The 17,454-nt window shown below is 28.7% G+C and overlaps 1 protein-coding gene across 1 annotated transcript; it reads left to right on the top strand.

Annotated features, from left to right (window-relative positions):
* Positions 1-3,003: 3,003 nt before the first annotated feature.
* Positions 3,004-17,115, top strand: LOC107436129 (splA/ryanodine receptor domain and SOCS box containing gustavus). Its single transcript, XM_016047709.4, has 3 exons — positions 3,004-3,217; positions 6,878-7,884; positions 16,433-17,115. Exons 1-3 carry the CDS (start codon positions 3,207-3,209, stop codon positions 16,567-16,569), a joined length of 1,155 nt encoding a protein of 384 aa, XP_015903195.1. The 5' UTR covers positions 3,004-3,206; the 3' UTR covers positions 16,570-17,115.
* The last annotated feature ends 339 nt before the right edge of the window (positions 17,116-17,454 follow it).

Raw genomic sequence — 17,454 nt, 5'->3', positions numbered from 1 at the left:
ATTAAATATATGTATCTCCTTAGAGATAATAAATATTTACTTTTTTATTGTTTTAAAACTGCGTGTTTTTAAAATATTTCTTTATAAATATGTAAAATAAATGATGGGTATCTTTTGAACTAATTCTAGATGATCATATACATTTCAAAATCTAGTCTTGTTTTCTCAACTACATTTTTTGTCTCAAATTTAATGCCCAGCTTGAGCCTATGACTTTATTTATTTTACTTAATTTATTTATTACTTTGGCGAGTATATTTTACTTATAATATTAGATGGTTTTCGAGTGAGGGGGGGCGCTAAAAAGGTATTGTGCCCCGGGCGCGAGTTAAGCTCGCTACGGCACTGTACTAATGTTGTCATAAGTGTTGCACTCTACTCACTAATGCAATATTTTCTGAATGTGAAAGGAAGAAAACCTTCATAACAGGAATCACTATTTTTACTTACAAGGAACTGGGTACTGAATAAGAGTTATGCTACCAAGTAGTGAAGTTACATTTAAGCATGCCGCTTCATAATTAGTATGATGTGAGCTAGATTTTAAAATAAAATATCTTATTTGAATGAAACACGTTTATTTAATAGCCATATTTTTGTAGCAAATAGGTTTGTAAATGTAATAAAATAAATCTTGGAATGTTTCAATGAGTATAATGTTAAGAATTCTGACTTAATAAGCTTATCTGTACTGATATTTTAAGAAATTATGTATAGTAAATAACTGGCATACTCGTATTCTTAGCCAAATCAGTTAAATAGAATCAAATTTATGTAGCAAATACTAAGCCGTTCTGGTTTTTAATCTCATTATATTATTTTATTATTATTTATTTATTTCCGTTATTTTCGCGATATTGGCCCTATATAGAATTGTCCTATTCGCCCATTATTTTACAATCACTTTACAACCATTATCGGTTTTAATTAGAATTATCAGATTCACTCGATATTTTATATTTATTATTCAGCCTATATAGGCCATTCTAGGACCAATATTTAAAAATCAGCACATCTCCGGGCATATTCTTATAGAACCCAACTGGGACTGAAGTAAAATTGTTGCTAGGGCTAGGAGAGATGATGAAATCTCTCAAATTTGTTTGATTTCGTTTGGTTGTGTCGCTCTAGGCACATTTTTTAATATTTTTTAAGCGCTTCCTGTTGTCAGTTGTCTATGCGTATTTTCAATTTTCAAAAATACAAAACGGGGGGGGGGAAGTATTTACAATCTACTTTTCTTTCATAATTTAAAACAGTCTTTTAAATAGAAGTTTCTTGTTTGTGAAAAGGTTTTATAAAAATTAGCAACTGCTTTGTTCTATGGCTGTGATCAAGAAACGCATCATTAATCGAGAAGAAGAAAAGAAGAAATACTCTACGTCAAAATTTATTTCTGATTTGGATTATCTAATTAAATTGTGTTAATCTTAAAGATTTGGCAATAAGATTAACATCTTTCCTCCCGTTCTTTCAAAGTACAAAATTATTAATCCGATTTAAAATCTTCGAAACACGTGAAAGTGCAGACTGCCTTATTATCATAAATTGCATAATTTAGTTGCAACAACAACAATGCATTTGAGTAAATTTTTTTAAAATTATAGTTAAAATTTATTTTCAAATTGATTGAGGTGGGATACTTTCATGGTGAAGAATTCTGAGTAAATATCCTATCATTGCTCTGTAGAAAAACATCTAAGCAAAAGTAAGCTAACTTCAGCTTCTTTTTAAAAAAAAAAAAAAAAAACTTAAACTGGATTGCCGTTTTTGTTTACTTTTAAAGCATGTTGTTGTTGATTGAAGACTAATTTATTTTATAGTAGTTTTTTTTTTTTTTTTAATGAAAAATTGTTTAAAACTAAAAATTACAACGAATCTTTTTTTTTTCGACTTTTTTTTAAATAAGAACATTCATTGGAAAATAACTCTTGTCTTGGTTGATGAAAACAAAAAATCGTTTTAATAATTTTTTTTTTCAACGTAATTCAATTATTTACGAATGTAATATTTGTAGGCTTTAAATCCTTATAACTCAGTTAAAATATGCAGTTCTAATATTTTTTTAAAAAATATCTCTTAGTGGCATTTACAGCTAATCCAATTTTCAGTAACTTTTAGAAATAAATTTTTTTTAAAAAAAAACTGGAATTCACGTAAGCAATCAATATTTATACTGTAAGTCTGCAAATATGACTTTTGTGAATAGTTCAATTACCCGTCAGTAATTTTTCCCCAAGTTAATATAATATCTAATGGTTTATATTGAAGCAGCGTGATAATAAGGAATTAAGCTGGATGTGTCTATCTATCGATCGCTGCATTTTTGTTCTATTCTTTCCGGCTTTGTCGTACTCAAGGATGACAGGATTTTATTTCACTTGGCGTTTTGAGGTCATAAGATGTCTTTCATCTATTTTGTTTAAATCAATGGAGGGAAAAAATCATAAAAGCAATAAATGCGTAGAAACCGGTAAAAACTGCGATATGCCACTTCTACTGATAATTTTTGCGGTGAGGATATTTATTTAATCTTATATTCAATTAAACGTTTTACGTGTAATAAGTCATTTTCATACTACACTAAATGCCGCGAAAATCCGCAATTTCGTTTAGCTTTTCTTTTTATTGAATCCATTTAAATTTTCTGGTAAAAGCTTCAGAACCTTTAGAACAATTTATCATTTTATGATAAAACCGTTAAGATAAATTCTAATGTGCTGTAAAAATTGACTCTGTTGAACTAAATATCGTTTGATAGAAATTTTCGAATCTGTAGTTTTTATTGTCGTCTGTATTTTTACTGCAAATTGCTCTATATCCTTTGACCTCAGGCGTGCATAGTCCGGAAGACACCTTTTAACTGTGCAATATCGTACACAAGCCGAAAATATAAAAGGGAGGGGTGTAGGTTTCCTGCATGCACACGTATGTTCCTAGCTTTTCGTAGTCGAATTTTCGCCCCCTTCCAGTTTCATTCCCCATCAATTTTTTTTCCGCTTTTATTTGCCGTACGTGGGGTCGCCAGATGGTTTTCCTCTGGCAGCTGTTCTTTCATATGGGCCTCTTTATCAACTAAACAACTTACGGGAGTGTTGCTAGGCTTTCCCCATATTCCTGTAGCGTTGTGAATGTACTTTGTTTAGAGTTCCGTTGAAATTGCTTTGGGTAAAAAGTTATAGAATATTCGGAATTATATTGAAACAATGGATCATAGGTATGGAAGATATTCAATTATTTATGAATAAATCTCTAAAGCTTTTTTCTTTTACAAATTGGTTTTATTTTTAAAATGCTATTATTTTAAATGTTAATAAAAATTCTAAAAATACTTCAACGGATTTCAGCTATTGATCGTTTTATGAATCTTTACTACTTTCAAATAAATAATACATAAATAAACTGGGTTTTTTTTTAAAAAATCAAGGTTTTTAAATTTTTTGTCTTACATTAATATTTTTTATTTAATATATTAATAAAACATTAATGTTTTTGTTCATTTTAGAGTTAGCATAGTTTTAACAATGTTCTGCATACTTGTAAGTTATTCAACATTCATGAAAATTAAAATCAATTTAAAAGGCTCCTAGAATGATAAAAGTAAAAAATTTCATACCTTGAAGATTAAAAAACTCATTTATTATACATTATTTAATGTTTTTGGTGAAATTTTGAGGACCCAGAAGAAATATAAAATGAAGAAAAGGAAAAAATTCTTTTACACTGCATGATTTGTTACATTTTTGCTTCTGTCAAATTCCAAGCGTAACAGAGGGGAAATCACTCAAGTACATATTTTATACTGAAAATATATTAAATATTTCTGAAAACAAAAAATTCTACAAGAATAACTTTAGGGTGCAATGTTTAATTAATTGGCATTAAATAATAAGAGCCTCATAATTAAATTGCTAGTTAATTAGAAGTACTTGAAACAGAGGGGACAAATAAAATACCACATTTTTGACATGCTCTGTTATTTATGCTTAATTCTGTGATTCTTCCATTGTAAACATTATCTGTAACATTATCTGAATTTTTTTTTTTTTTAATTGTCTCTTTTCAAGGTAAAATAAATTATTATAAGACTTTTAAAATTGCAAACACATCTTTATTAAGTCCAAATAATGTGTCGTTAAAGAGAGGACATGAAATGTAACAGGGGGAACAACTTACAAATTTGACAAATAAAAGGGAAATATTGTCAAAAGGAACTCTCTGGTTTTTTAAAGTTGGTAATGTTATAGTTGGCTACTATAATATCTGACATATGAATCTATGCTACATCTTTGTAATTATAAATGAAAGTTTTTGTTTTACCAGACTGTGTTAAAAAAACACACACACATTTCTTGTTTCTTTTTCAATTTCAGTTATTTGGGCAACAAAATTAACTACCCTTTTATTTCCTTGAACTTTTTTCACTTTTGAAACTATATATTGCAACATCAAAATAATCCCTGTGTTTTAAATGGTGGCTGGTGCACTTTAAATCCGTCGGGTCACAAAGACCTCCAAGTTCTCATTACAAATTACATCTCTGGGAAGTGCTGATCCAGGAGTTCCCTTGTCTTCTGGATTGGGTTCAAAATTACAAGGCTACGGAGTCGAACATTGGTAGCTGTAAACTCAAATTTGGGTCGACTGTTCAACGACGTTATAAGATAAATCCATCAAGGTACACAGCAAATACTTTTTTTTTGCTTTGTGACTTTCTGTCCATTTTCTCTGAAAATCATGCACTCAGCTCTACCAGAAGTCTGGTAAGAAACTAGCAGATGAGTAGAAATTTATTGCAAGTTTTTTGTTTCGTCAGGTTGTTTCTTTTGTTTTGGTAGTAAGGTTACAGAGTATGCGTGTAACAGTACAACAATTTCTTGGAAATTCGGGTAATCGGGTCTGTCTAGGTTTTTCTGAGAGGTACCTATTTTGTGAAAAATCAAACATAATTTGTGAAAAATTAAATATTATATTTAAAAATCAACACAAAAATATGGATTTATCATTTCTTAAGGGTTACAAAAATAAAATTTTAAGAAAAAGTATTTTGTGAAACTACAGTTTTTTCTAAAGTTGAATTTGTGAAACCACCGTTTTTCCTAAGGTTGAATTTGTGAAGGTCCCGCTAAACGGTAGTAAATTCGGCCTGGACAGACCCCTGGTAATGCACGTTTGGCTTTTTTAATTGCTTTCCCCAGTATGAAAGGAGTATTATAAAGAGAATATCCTTCCTGAATTTCTATTTCTTGTATAAGTGCCTCTTTTTTTTTTCCTTTGTCTTTTATTTTCAATTTATCCATTTCGCTGTTAATTTTTTTTTTTTTTAATATTTCTGTTATTATAAATTTTTATTTCATTTTATCTTCTTACAAATATCTTTTTATCTTGGGACATTCTAGTTCCATATTCTCTCATTTTTTTTTTTTTTTTTTTTTTTTTTTTTTTTTTTTTTTTTTTTTTTTTTTTTTNTTTTTTTTTGCTGCTGTTTTCCCCATACTGACTACTCACTCGAAAAACTTAACTATAAACTAAACACACTATCAAATAAAAATGGCACAGCTTTGTATAAAAAACGTTCTCTAATAGTTTAGGAAATGGTTTAAATTAGTTAAATCAGGATGCATTAGCACTTGTTTACTTTTTATGTAACTGAGGGGACATATAGTTTTACCCCTTCGTTATATGAGAAACTTTAAAATGTTTATTTTTTTTTATTTCCAAAATATAACGCAACATGATTGTACTAATAGACTTTATTGTGAAAACCAGTTATTAAGTTAAAAGATTTTTAGTGTCATGAATAATATAAACTTAAAAGAATAATTGTAACAGAGGGGACAAATATATATTTAAGATAATTTTTGACTTAAAAAATAAGAAGAAAAAAAAAAATTTTGGTAGAAATCTGCATAATTAGACTAAAGAACAATTTATTTTACAATATAAATCAAGCAATATGTAAAATCGTAATATTTTTAATAACTTATTCTTTAAAATAGACATTTTTTTTTTTTTTGAAAATAAGTCAAAATCATGAATGCTCTCTACTTATGATAAAATTCAATACTGGTATCAGTTGGCATGGAATTCAACTTCATAATTAATAAATTCTAAATGGAAGAAGAAAATGATGGCTTATCAATGAACCATGCATATTGAAACATAAATGCTGACTATTAAAAGAATTTTGGATAAATTTCAGTCCTACATTGAATAAAAGTATGTTTATTGTGCACACACCACACATCTATTTATTTTATAAATATATATTTGGTAAATTCTTTATTTCAAGAACTTGTTATACTATGTCTAATTAAAAATATTAGGTTAATCGAACTAATAATGGTTTCCCTAATATTTCCAAATAACCAAAGTGTTTATTATTAAAATTTGGTGTAGAAAAAATTAAAAAATGTCCCTTATTTTTTTAAATTTTCTTAAATGTATTCAAATTAGTCCGAGAGTTTCGAAAAAATTTACTAAGTAAAGGTGTATGAATAGTTTTCATTATCAATAACTTCCTAATAATTTTTTAATTTCAGCATTGTTTTTTTCCTCCTATTAGTGACATTAGAGAATAAATTCAGAGTTTACTCTATCAGCCACATACTTTTACCCTTTCTTTATGAATTTTTATAGTGAATTGTTTTTCATTACCTATGTATTCTTACCCTAAGTTTCAAGTGCTTGCTTCATAACCAATAAAATATTTCAGAATAAATAAAATTGTATTTTTCTATGTTTATTTTTAATGCAGTTTAAGTAGTGCTTTTTTTTCTCATTTGTCAAATAAAATGAATTTGGATAAACTTATTACTGATTTTGCATTTAAACTATCTCATTTCTAGTTCAATTAAAATTTCACTTTTTCATTTAGGTATAAACAGCCTCCGTGGGACGTGCACAGAAATTCAAGCACGGCTCCTCTTAATTTACCTTTACCAAATTACTCTGGATATGGACTTTTTATTCATGAAGACTGGCTCCTGAGGCTGAACAGAAGGCACCAAGTGTTGGGCCGACCTATAAAAGCCTCAGCATCAAAACCAAAACAAAGATTCTGGATTTACAGACCCCTGCCAGTTTCCGTGCTGACTCCTCAGCTTGGATCTGCCATTCATTCCTTCTACGCAAATTATCCACAAGTGGTTTTCCCTCCTCACTGGCCAATGAACATGGGGCAGAAAGCTTCAGGTGGTATAAAGACTGTTTCAATAGCAAGGGTATCATCAGCAACGATTCACCGACCAATGGCTAAAGATTTAGCCAGTAATCCGGACTTACAGAGACCAGGTCGCCTAGACGTGCTGTTAGATATGCCTTCTGCTAGTCGTGAGCAGCAACTAAAACATGCCTGGAATCCTGATGACCGTTCCTTGAATATATTTGTGATGGAAGACGATAAATTGACGTTTCATCGGCATCCTGTTGCTCAAAGCACGGATTGCATTCGAGGAAAGGTCGGATATACTCGTGGACTTCATGTGTGGGAGATACATTGGAGTGTGAGACAAAGGGGTACTCATGCAGTGGTGGGTGTTGCCACGCGCGAAGCTCCCTTGCATACTGTTGGCTACCAGTCTCTTGTTGGTAGTAATGCAGAATCTTGGGGATGGGACTTAGGACGTAACAAACTATATCATGATGTGAAAAATAATCCAGGTGTAACGTATCCTGCACATCTAAATTCTGATGAGCCATTTATGGTTCCTGATAAACTGTTAGTGATACTGGACATGGATGAAGGTACCTTGTCATTTATGACAGATGGGCAATATTTAGGTGTGGCATTCCGTGGACTCAAAGGCAAGAAACTATATCCAGTTGTTAGTGCAGTTTGGGGACATTGTGAAATCACAATTAAGTATTACGGAGGATTAGATCGTAAGTGTTTTTTTGTATTTTATGAATATTATCATTTTGTTTTTATTACAATATGTCTGTTTATTCTTTCGTATTTTTCTGTGAGTATCTCGAAATTTAATAGTGAAATGTCCAGAAAATTTTATTTCTTAATGTTCCAACCTTTTTATTCAATGGATATTTATTAAAAAAATATATATATTTTAGTTAAATGGAGCTTTAGGATACCAAATTAGCTAAATCTTTAAAGTTATTTTGACATAGAGTTTGACAAACTGGTTTGTCAATTGCAACAAAGACTAAACATATGATCAGATTCAGATAAAATGAATAACTTTCTGCACATGTTGCTTAATTCTTAAAAGTAGTTAAAACCTTTTGTCATTACCTCATTTTGGCAAAAAATTTTTAAAAATCAGATTTTTTAAACAATATGTAATTTTTATAGAACTCTATATACCACAGGGCTGAGTATTATGAAGACATAAAAAGCTAAAAATAGAAATCCGAAAATATTACATGCAAAAACAAGTTAATAATTTAAAAAATACCTATGAAGAAAAAAGTGAATGTAAGAAGCATTTATCCCCAGAATGTTATCAACAATTTAATAAAAATATTGTTGCAAGATTTTATTTATTTATTAAAATTGTGTGAATGAATATAAATCTCAATATGTGATTTTTTTAAAACACAAGAACATGAATCTTGACATTTGATTTAAAAATCGTGTAAATACGAATATGGATGTTTGATTTAAAGTCATGTGAGTACGAATTTCAAAGTAAAATTTTAAGTCACTTGAACATGGTTAATAATCATGGCTTTTAAATTGCATGAAACCCGATCTTAAATTGCTTTAACAGGATTCACGACATGTGATTTTAAGTCATGTTAATGAAATAATAAATGGCATTTGCGTTAGTAGGAAAATGTGTAAAAATGCACACTTTCTTTCTTAAATTCCAAAAAGGTAGACTTTTTAAAAGGTCATATTTTTTTCTTTTTTCGTAAAAGTAAAAAAATTATACACAAACTGTGTTCATGCTTATTAATACAGATTTGCATATGAGTGAGTTCTTATTATTGTACTTTTTTTTTCTCTTCCTGTACTGTACCAAATAGGGATGATTTTTGTTCTTATAAATGAATTGTAATGAAAAAAAAATGTTACCTCATTTTCAGATAATAATTTTTGGGTTTGCTGGGATAACGGTTTATACAATAAATAGTGCAATTAATCATCGATTAGGATATAATGATCAGAGCCGAAAAACATCTTGAACTTTTTATTTTAGCCGATATAATATAATAACTTGCTGATGAACTGCCTAGAAGATGTGAATTGTTTGTAAATATTAGTTATTCAGCCTTGGTGTTCGGCTGCTATCTAGGCAGATTAAAGCGTGTGATATCAGAAAATTAAGTGATTATTATTACATAACATAGATAGTATGAGATATAGATAGTAACAAAATAACAAATGTACACTCCTGTAAAGTATTTTTGGGAATGCTATAATGTAACTATTAATTTAACTCTATTTTTAAAAAAATGTGACTTGTAAAAACAGAAACTGAAAATAGCATAGGTCTTATTTTAATAGTTCTTCGGGATCAATACAAGATTTCTTTATAACCAATATAGTTTATCGACTCAATTTTATTAAATTCAGCTGATGATAGGAATGATAATAGGGAGTCTCATGCCAATACAATGATAATAGGGAGTTTCATCTTTTCCTTTTGCAGTTTCTTTTCTCTCAGACTTAGCTCATTACCAGATTTGATCAGCTTTTTAAGTTTTATTAAGGTGAGGGGATCATAGTTTTAGTTAAAAACATATTTATAATACTAATTTTAATAAAAAAAAAATTTAAAAAAAATTCTATAGTATTGCATATTGGGAATGCTAGAGTCCTGAAACTTTCCATTGGTTTTAGGCTCCATGCTTTCATAGTTTACAACTGTCCATTCTATACTTCAAAAAAAAAATTTTTTTTTTTTTTTTTTTTTTTTTTTTACTGTGTGTACTAGAATTCCATTCTATTATGCTATAAAACATCTAAGATTTTTTGCTTTAAAAAAGAAAAGAAAAGAAAGAAGCTTATTTAACCTTTTCTGTTTTATAAATGCTGCTCAATTAGTTTATTTTTGTGTAATTTTGACCTCAGCTATTTTATAAAAAAAAAATATTTGATCAGCCTAAACATTTATACGTTTTTAGCGAATTAGAATTTAAAACCTCTTTAAAAATATTTCCTTAATAGCTAGTGACGTTTTTTATTATTATTATTATGTAAAAACTTTCTTACTTTGCTATTTTATTTTATTTTATAACCGTCGTTGAACAGCCGACCCAATTTCATGGGTTTACGACTACTTACGTTCAACTCCGTAGCCTTGTAATTTTGAACCATTCCAGAAGACAAGGAAACTCCTGGATCAGTACCCCCAGAGGTATTGATTTGTTGTGGGAACATGGAGGACTTTGAGACTCGACAGATTTAACGTGCATCAGTCACCATTTACTACACGGGGAGTCTTCGGCCGGCGAGGATCGAACCCACGACCTCTTGGATATGGGCCCAGCGCCCTACCGACCAGGCTATCCCGGCCCCCTTACTTTGCTATTATAGTTTGCATACGTATATCATTAAGAATGCTTCTGTCTTCACCCTGTAAATTTTTGACTTATATTTATTTGCAATTTTTTCCCGCATATATACCTTACATATTTGATGACATATTCATTTCATTTACTGTTTGCATTTCTGAAGTACATATTTGCCCATTTTTCTTTCTATAATAGCTGTTTTACTCTTCCAATCTTATTCCGCCTTATCATTTCTGAATTATTTTTTTTTTAAATTTCCTCTGATTCTGAAACATCTTAGGGTGCTGTTGAGGAAGTACTCAATTGTCTTATTATTTGTAGTTTTCATTTTCAAGTACTGAATTTTCTTATTACTTACAGTTACTTGAGTGAGTTGTATTAAGTACGTTTATATTTTCAGTGTTGTTACTCAAGCTTTTACTAGATTTTTAATTTCTAAAAATTCGAGTTGTAAGGGAGAGGGGGGCACATTTCAACATGGGGCACCTTTCAACAACTAGAATTTCTGCCTTCTAATATTGCTTAATGATTCACCAATATGCCAGACAATAAGCTTTAACTATGCATAACTGTTGACATTTAGTTTTAAGCACTTTCTTTTTACCACTGTTGTGTTACTCTGTGGAACATGTTTTAACATTCCAAAAGTAAAAAGACAATTTTGATTTTAAAACTGTTTATCGACCAGTAATCTTTTAATAAAGTAAGTGATATTTATTCATCTGCTAGCTTATTTAATTCTGCTTCTAACTGTATCATTTATTAGTAAAAAGTCTTTTTCTAAAGTGGTTGATAATACTTTAACCAAAATGTCTGTACCAGGGGCAGATTTCAACAGAGCTTAGGGGGCACATTTCAACAGTGTTAAAAGGTGTCCCAGGCTTATTATTTTTTTGTTAAGTAATCTTGCAGAAGTCATTAGTCAGCAAAAAGCCCATTAATTGCGGTTGTTATATTTTAAATACTCAACTTTTTCTGTAAGGCATTATTCTAAATATTTTGAAAAACATGTGAATGTGTTCAAGGAAGCATGTTTGTAAAAAAAATTTCAATTAAATGAAATGAAATTTTTTTAAAAGCTTAAAATCAAGATTCAGTTTGTTGCATTGTTGTTGAAAATAGAATTTATTTACAAAGAATTCATTAAAAGCATCAATAAAATAATTATTTTAAAATTTTGTAAAAATATTCAAGAAAATTTAATTTGGAATGAAAATAATTTAATTTTAAGAAAATTGAAAAGTTTAGGGTGTAACATTATATTTAATAAAATTCTCAATTCTGATATTTTACCTTCTTACAATTTATAAAAATGTTGCGAACATATATAAAAAAAAAAAACTCTCTAAACCAGAAGTTAGTGAAGAAAACGTTGAAAAAACAATGTAAGCAGTCAGAAATGGTGCATGTTTAACAGCAGCAGCAGACTTATTTGGAATAGACTTTTCAGCTTTATTTTATTAATTAAAAAAAAAGAAAGTCAAATAATTGTTTGGTTGGTGAAACCAAACAATGTACAACTACTAACACACAAAATGCTACAGTTCTAAATACACAAGCCAACAAGTTTTTGATGTCCAGCAAGAAACCCTGCTTTGTGAATACATAATTACATGTTCAATTCTCAATTATAGTCTAACTTACAGACAAGTTCGAAAACTTTCCTATGATAACGCAAAGTGTTTCAACTCCAAAATTCCTAGTAGCTGGGACAAAAATGAAACGTCTGGAATTGACTGGGTTAAAGGTTTTATGAAGTGTCACCCACAGCTTACTTTAAGAAAACTGGAAAACACCAGCTTTGCAAGAGCTATAGCTTTAAATAAAGAAAATGTTCAAGAATCTTTCAACAATTATGAGAGAGCTCTTAATTCTGGTCATTTTACAGTGGATCAAATATATAACTTGGATAAAACTGGAGTTTTAACATTTGTTCCAGCTCCGAATGTTGTTGCCAAGCTAGGAGCTGGTCTGGTGAGGCAGGTAGTTTCTGGAGAGCGAGGAAGCATGATAATCAATGTTTTATTTTCCAGAATTAGTAGTATAGAGGACATTAGTAGTATAGAAAGAAATGACATTAAAATGAAACTGCCTCAACCAAGTTTAAGCTACGTAACAGCTCGAGCTGTATTTTTCATGACATTCTCCGTAAACTTTGATTTTATTAAAGACCAAATAATGTAGAAAAAATCTAAATCAATCCAATATGTTCATTCATTATTATTATTTTATGAGTAAAGTTAATTTTCCAAAATGTATGATTTTGTTACGTTCTCTTCAGTTGTTGAAATGTGCCCCACCACCCGTTGAAAACTGCCCCCCAGGAGGGGTAGATTTCAACAAAATACATGGTTCACTAAATATGTAAAATTAGGTATTTTGTCTTTGGTTTAGACCTTTGGAAAAAATTGAGAGGTTACCTCAAATATCAAATTAGTAAATAAAAATTAGAACTTAGATTTTGAAAGCAATAAAACTTCGAAAATAATTCTTAAGCAAAAACTGTTGAAAGGTGCCTCCCTCTCCCCTATGGTTAAAAGCTTTCATGGTAAATATATTTGTCCCCCTTTTTTATAAATATTGTATAAAATAAAATTTTACCACATAAACTTTGATATATAACCTTTAGCCTACGCTGACATTTTTATTAGGTTTGGCACTTTCTGTAAACAATTTTGTTATTTAAAATGTGATTTATATTGGATTTTTTACTCTTTTTCAGAATACATTTAGAAATTGTACAATTAAGTAAACTGGTTCAACTTATTGAAAAGAATTATTTTTCTAAATTTTAAATTGTATTTTTTGTATACCAGCTGTTCTGGAAAAATATTTATAATTTAATTTTATTTTTGCACACCCTTATCACCAATCTTATTTTTAAATACTATATAAATATGGTATGATGCCTTTGACACTGAAAAACAAATGATTAACAGTTAAAGTAAAAAAATAAATCATACTAAGGGTTCAAAAGTTTTCCACAGACAGTTGCATTTTGTGAATCTAGCACCTGAAGCAAGTAAAACAATTAGATTTAGTTGATTAGCCCCTGCTGTTGATTGAATTAATTCTATTGGTTGGTTTGCTGTCAACTTTTTTTTTTCTTTGCATAAAAGGCTTGAAATATATTTGCTTAGTTTGGAATATTTACAGTAAACATAATCTTACTTTTTTACAAAAAGTATCAAAATAAAGGAATTAAAAAAAAAAAAAAATTTTTTTTTATAGGTATGGACAATTTTGATCATATTCTATTTAATTCCCACAATCACGAAAATATTTTAGATTATTTGTACATTCAATCGCAATCTAATTAAATTATCTGACCATGTTTAATGATAGAGAAATATTTTCTCTTTCAACCGAATTTATAAATTATTGAAAGTTAAAATTATCTGGAAATAAAAGGAAAAGAGGGGGGAAAACAGCCATTTTCTGTCTGGAGAATTTTTTACCATCTACACCTCAAAGTACTGTGAAGTTTGTAAGTAGGTTTTCGAAACCCCCAAAATTTTATGAAAGCAGGGGGTAGACTTGTAAACCAGTGATAATGAAAGATTGATGTAATATAAACAATTAGATGAGGATAACTATCATTTAATCCCTTTCAAAAACCATATTTAGTATATTTGGCAATATTTCAAATTTTTTTTCTTTACACGTAAAGGAAATTTGTTTTAGCAATGATATTTTAATTAACTTCCAGAAAAAAATTATAAAAAAAATAAGATATTTTGTTTAAAAGTAATTTTTAAAAAAATATAACACAATGAAAACTTTTAAACATACCAAAGGGCGATTGCTCGAAAAGTAAACCAAAATGTCAAAATTTTAAACTTAAGCAACATAGTTTCTATCATTTTAAAGCTTATACTTTCTGAAATATTTTCACTATTTAACCTATTTTGATTATTTTTGGTAACATTATACCATAATTGCTCCAAAAAAAATGTGAAGAAAATAGATTTGATAATTTTAGAATTTTAATTGGCAATTTGTTTGTTATGCCTATACAAAAATTAAGCAAAAATTAATTTTATGTCAAAATTAAGCAGTATTTTTTTTTTTTTTTAATATTTACTGATCTTTTGGTTATTATTAGTAACAAGTTAAATGCCTTGATCAATTTTTTTTTACAATTAAAAAAATAATAATAATAAGTGAACTAATAGGTTTGTATTACAGATGTAACAATATCTACATTGTTCCATCTGTAACAAATATAGAACTTGATTTTAAATAAATGAATAAATATTGTAAATGACGCTTGTTAAATATAAATATATTAGGAGAGACCAAAAGATTATATTTTTAAACTTTTTATCTCTTTAATTATCCCAAAATTCAATTTTATATGTATATTGATAATATTCCAGATTATATAATATAGTATGTATATTGATAAAGTAAATTTTAGAATAAGTGCCAAGGACCCCAAGAGTTATTCCTTCAAAAAATATTACAAATATTTGATGATTTTTAATTAAGTTATACGCTTTTGATTTCTCCAAATGTTACGTCCGTAGAGAAGGCGACAAAGCTACTAATTTAATATTCCAGAAACATCTCTGTTGGATTTAATAATGTTAGCAGTGTTGTCATATAAATCTCTCTCTGAAATGGAATCTACATCATCATCTGTAGAGACCTTCAAAATATTATCCTTACCTCTATCCAAAAATCCACATTTTAGTGTATCGGGTAACATTTAATTGGTCACCCCACTGCATTTGTTAATGCATCTCTGTTTGGAAAGAAATGTATCGTATCCAAAGCGAATAATGTAAAAAAAAAAAAAAGTTTAACTTTCGAAGGTTTTGTAGACTTAATTTTTGTGTTTTTTAATATTAGAAGTTTCCTCGTTTGATTTTTTCTGCTTTCTCCTGACATAACAAAGATTCACTATCTCATAATCAAAAATAAGGAGTGAACTTTTACACTGGGATAATACTGTTTTGCATTTCTCAAAAAATAAGAATTTGTTCAAAGAAAAATAATTACAAAAGTTGTATAAAACTTTCGGTGTCTTTATAAATTTAAATTTTTCAATTATTGATTAAATTAAGGTTTATAATAAAACTCTTCAAAAAATAACTATTAATTCAAAATGCACCTTCTTTTCGTATTGAGAACATACATTCCAGATTGCTTCAGGACTTGGAATTCTTTAAAATAAAGTATTCAGAGTGTAGAATGTAACTGTTTCATAATTGTTATGCTACAATTTAAATATTTATTTCTCTTTGATTTGTTTGAGAAATTATAATTTGTTCAAGAAGAAAATTAAGTCTGAAAAGACTTATTTTAACCATCAAGGTGCCAATGCATTGTATCGTTTTTCATTTCAGCAAATTTTAATGTAAAGATTCCACTGAACAGTAATTTTACAAACTGACATTTGCTACCCTTCTGCTCAAAAAATTTTTTTATTCCATTCTTAGAAATTTGATAACAGTAACATACATACCTGCCAGCTTTTAATTTTTCCAAGTGATAGTGAAGTGATAACCAAATTATGTTTATTGCCAGAATTATTTTTATATTTCGTCAGAACTTGTAACACACCATTAAAAAAATACCATACATTCATTAAATGCAGATGTGGTTAAAATCATTTTAAATTTATTTTATAAATCTAAAAATTATGAAGAAAAAAAGAAATTTTGCCATCACATTAAATATTAAAATGAATTCTTCCTGAAAGTCCGGAAAAATTGCAACTGAATTCACTTACTAGTGATTTTCCTAAGATCATTAGACTGTTTATAGCTAAATAATACTCACTGCTGTCTGTAAATTTTAGTAATTATTTTATTCATCTAATTTTTATTTAATAGAGCCTGTTGTAAAAATCGAAAAATTCATTTGAATTCTACTGTGATTTTTTTAAGTAATTTTTTCTTCATTTATTCAATCACTTCAACATTATAATGTTTCTTCTTTATTTTAGCTGGACCTTTGCCTTTAAAAGACATATGTAGAAGAGTTATAAGGCAACAAATTAACAAAAAACGCCTTGAACTTGGACGAGTGAATGAACTTAGTTTACCTAAAGCATTGAAAAGTTATCTCTTGTATCAAGATTGATTTTCAACTTTAGCATTAACTTTGTTTATTTGGGACCACCGATGGAGAAAGCGACAGGATATCACAGCAGTTATCGGTCCAGATTGGTTATTGTGTGCCATACAAAATTCTTTCTGACGTAGGAATTTTGATTTGGTGGAAGATTTCCACATTTGAAAAAAAAAATTATGTATTTACATTTCCGTTAAGATTTGTTTTGTCAAAATATGTTTAACTTCTGTATTATAATGTACTTAACTTCTCCCTCTTTTATGGGGATGAAGAATTTGTAGATACAAGTCACTCCTAAATTTTATTTAATATGTCTGGTGAACTGTCCAGTTAAGTAATCTATTTAACAGATTCTAGCAAGGTGTGGCAGCTACCTACCTCGACACGCTGGAACAAAAATTGTAAACACAGTGCAAAAATTGTAATTATGGTTTTGGAGTGGCGTCTTATGTCTGTAAACTTTTTGTTATTTTTTATAAAATATCAAATCTATTATCTTTTATAGATTTCAATTTAGTCTGTAAATTTTTAAATAAAATTATTTGTCTTGAATAATTCTCATTCCTGTTTTAACCTTCATTATGTCTGTATTTTTTTTTTTTTTCATTCTTTTCACATTTAAAAATTGATTTAGAATCCAACCAACACCAGCCCTAAGAACTGTTTAGTAAAAATTCAAAAACTTCCCCAATGAAAAGAATTTTATTTCCATTTTGTGCTGTTTTAAGCTGCTTATCTTTATTAAAATTTTATTTATGTACTAACATTTTTGTAGTTTTCTAGATTTTAAATTATATAACATCTCAATGATAATTTTAATATTAGGTGCTCTTATACTGGTTATGTTACTAGTAGTATACAATTGGTTATATACACTAAATGTCACTTATAGTA

Source organism: Parasteatoda tepidariorum, chromosome 10 (assembly GCF_043381705.1).
Source record: "Parasteatoda tepidariorum isolate YZ-2023 chromosome 10, CAS_Ptep_4.0, whole genome shotgun sequence".
Classification (NCBI taxonomy): Eukaryota; Metazoa; Arthropoda; class Arachnida; order Araneae; family Theridiidae; genus Parasteatoda; species Parasteatoda tepidariorum.
Note: the sequence above shows the minus strand (reverse complement) of the source record. Positions and strands in the feature narration are given on the sequence as shown.

Bases quoted from the DNA above. Each gene is read 5' to 3' on its own strand.
- LOC107436129 (XM_016047709.4), top strand. The intron at 7,885-16,432 runs GTAAGTGTTTTT...TCTTTATTTTAG, and splicing joins GTATTACGGAGGATTAGATC to CTGGACCTTTGCCTTTAAAA.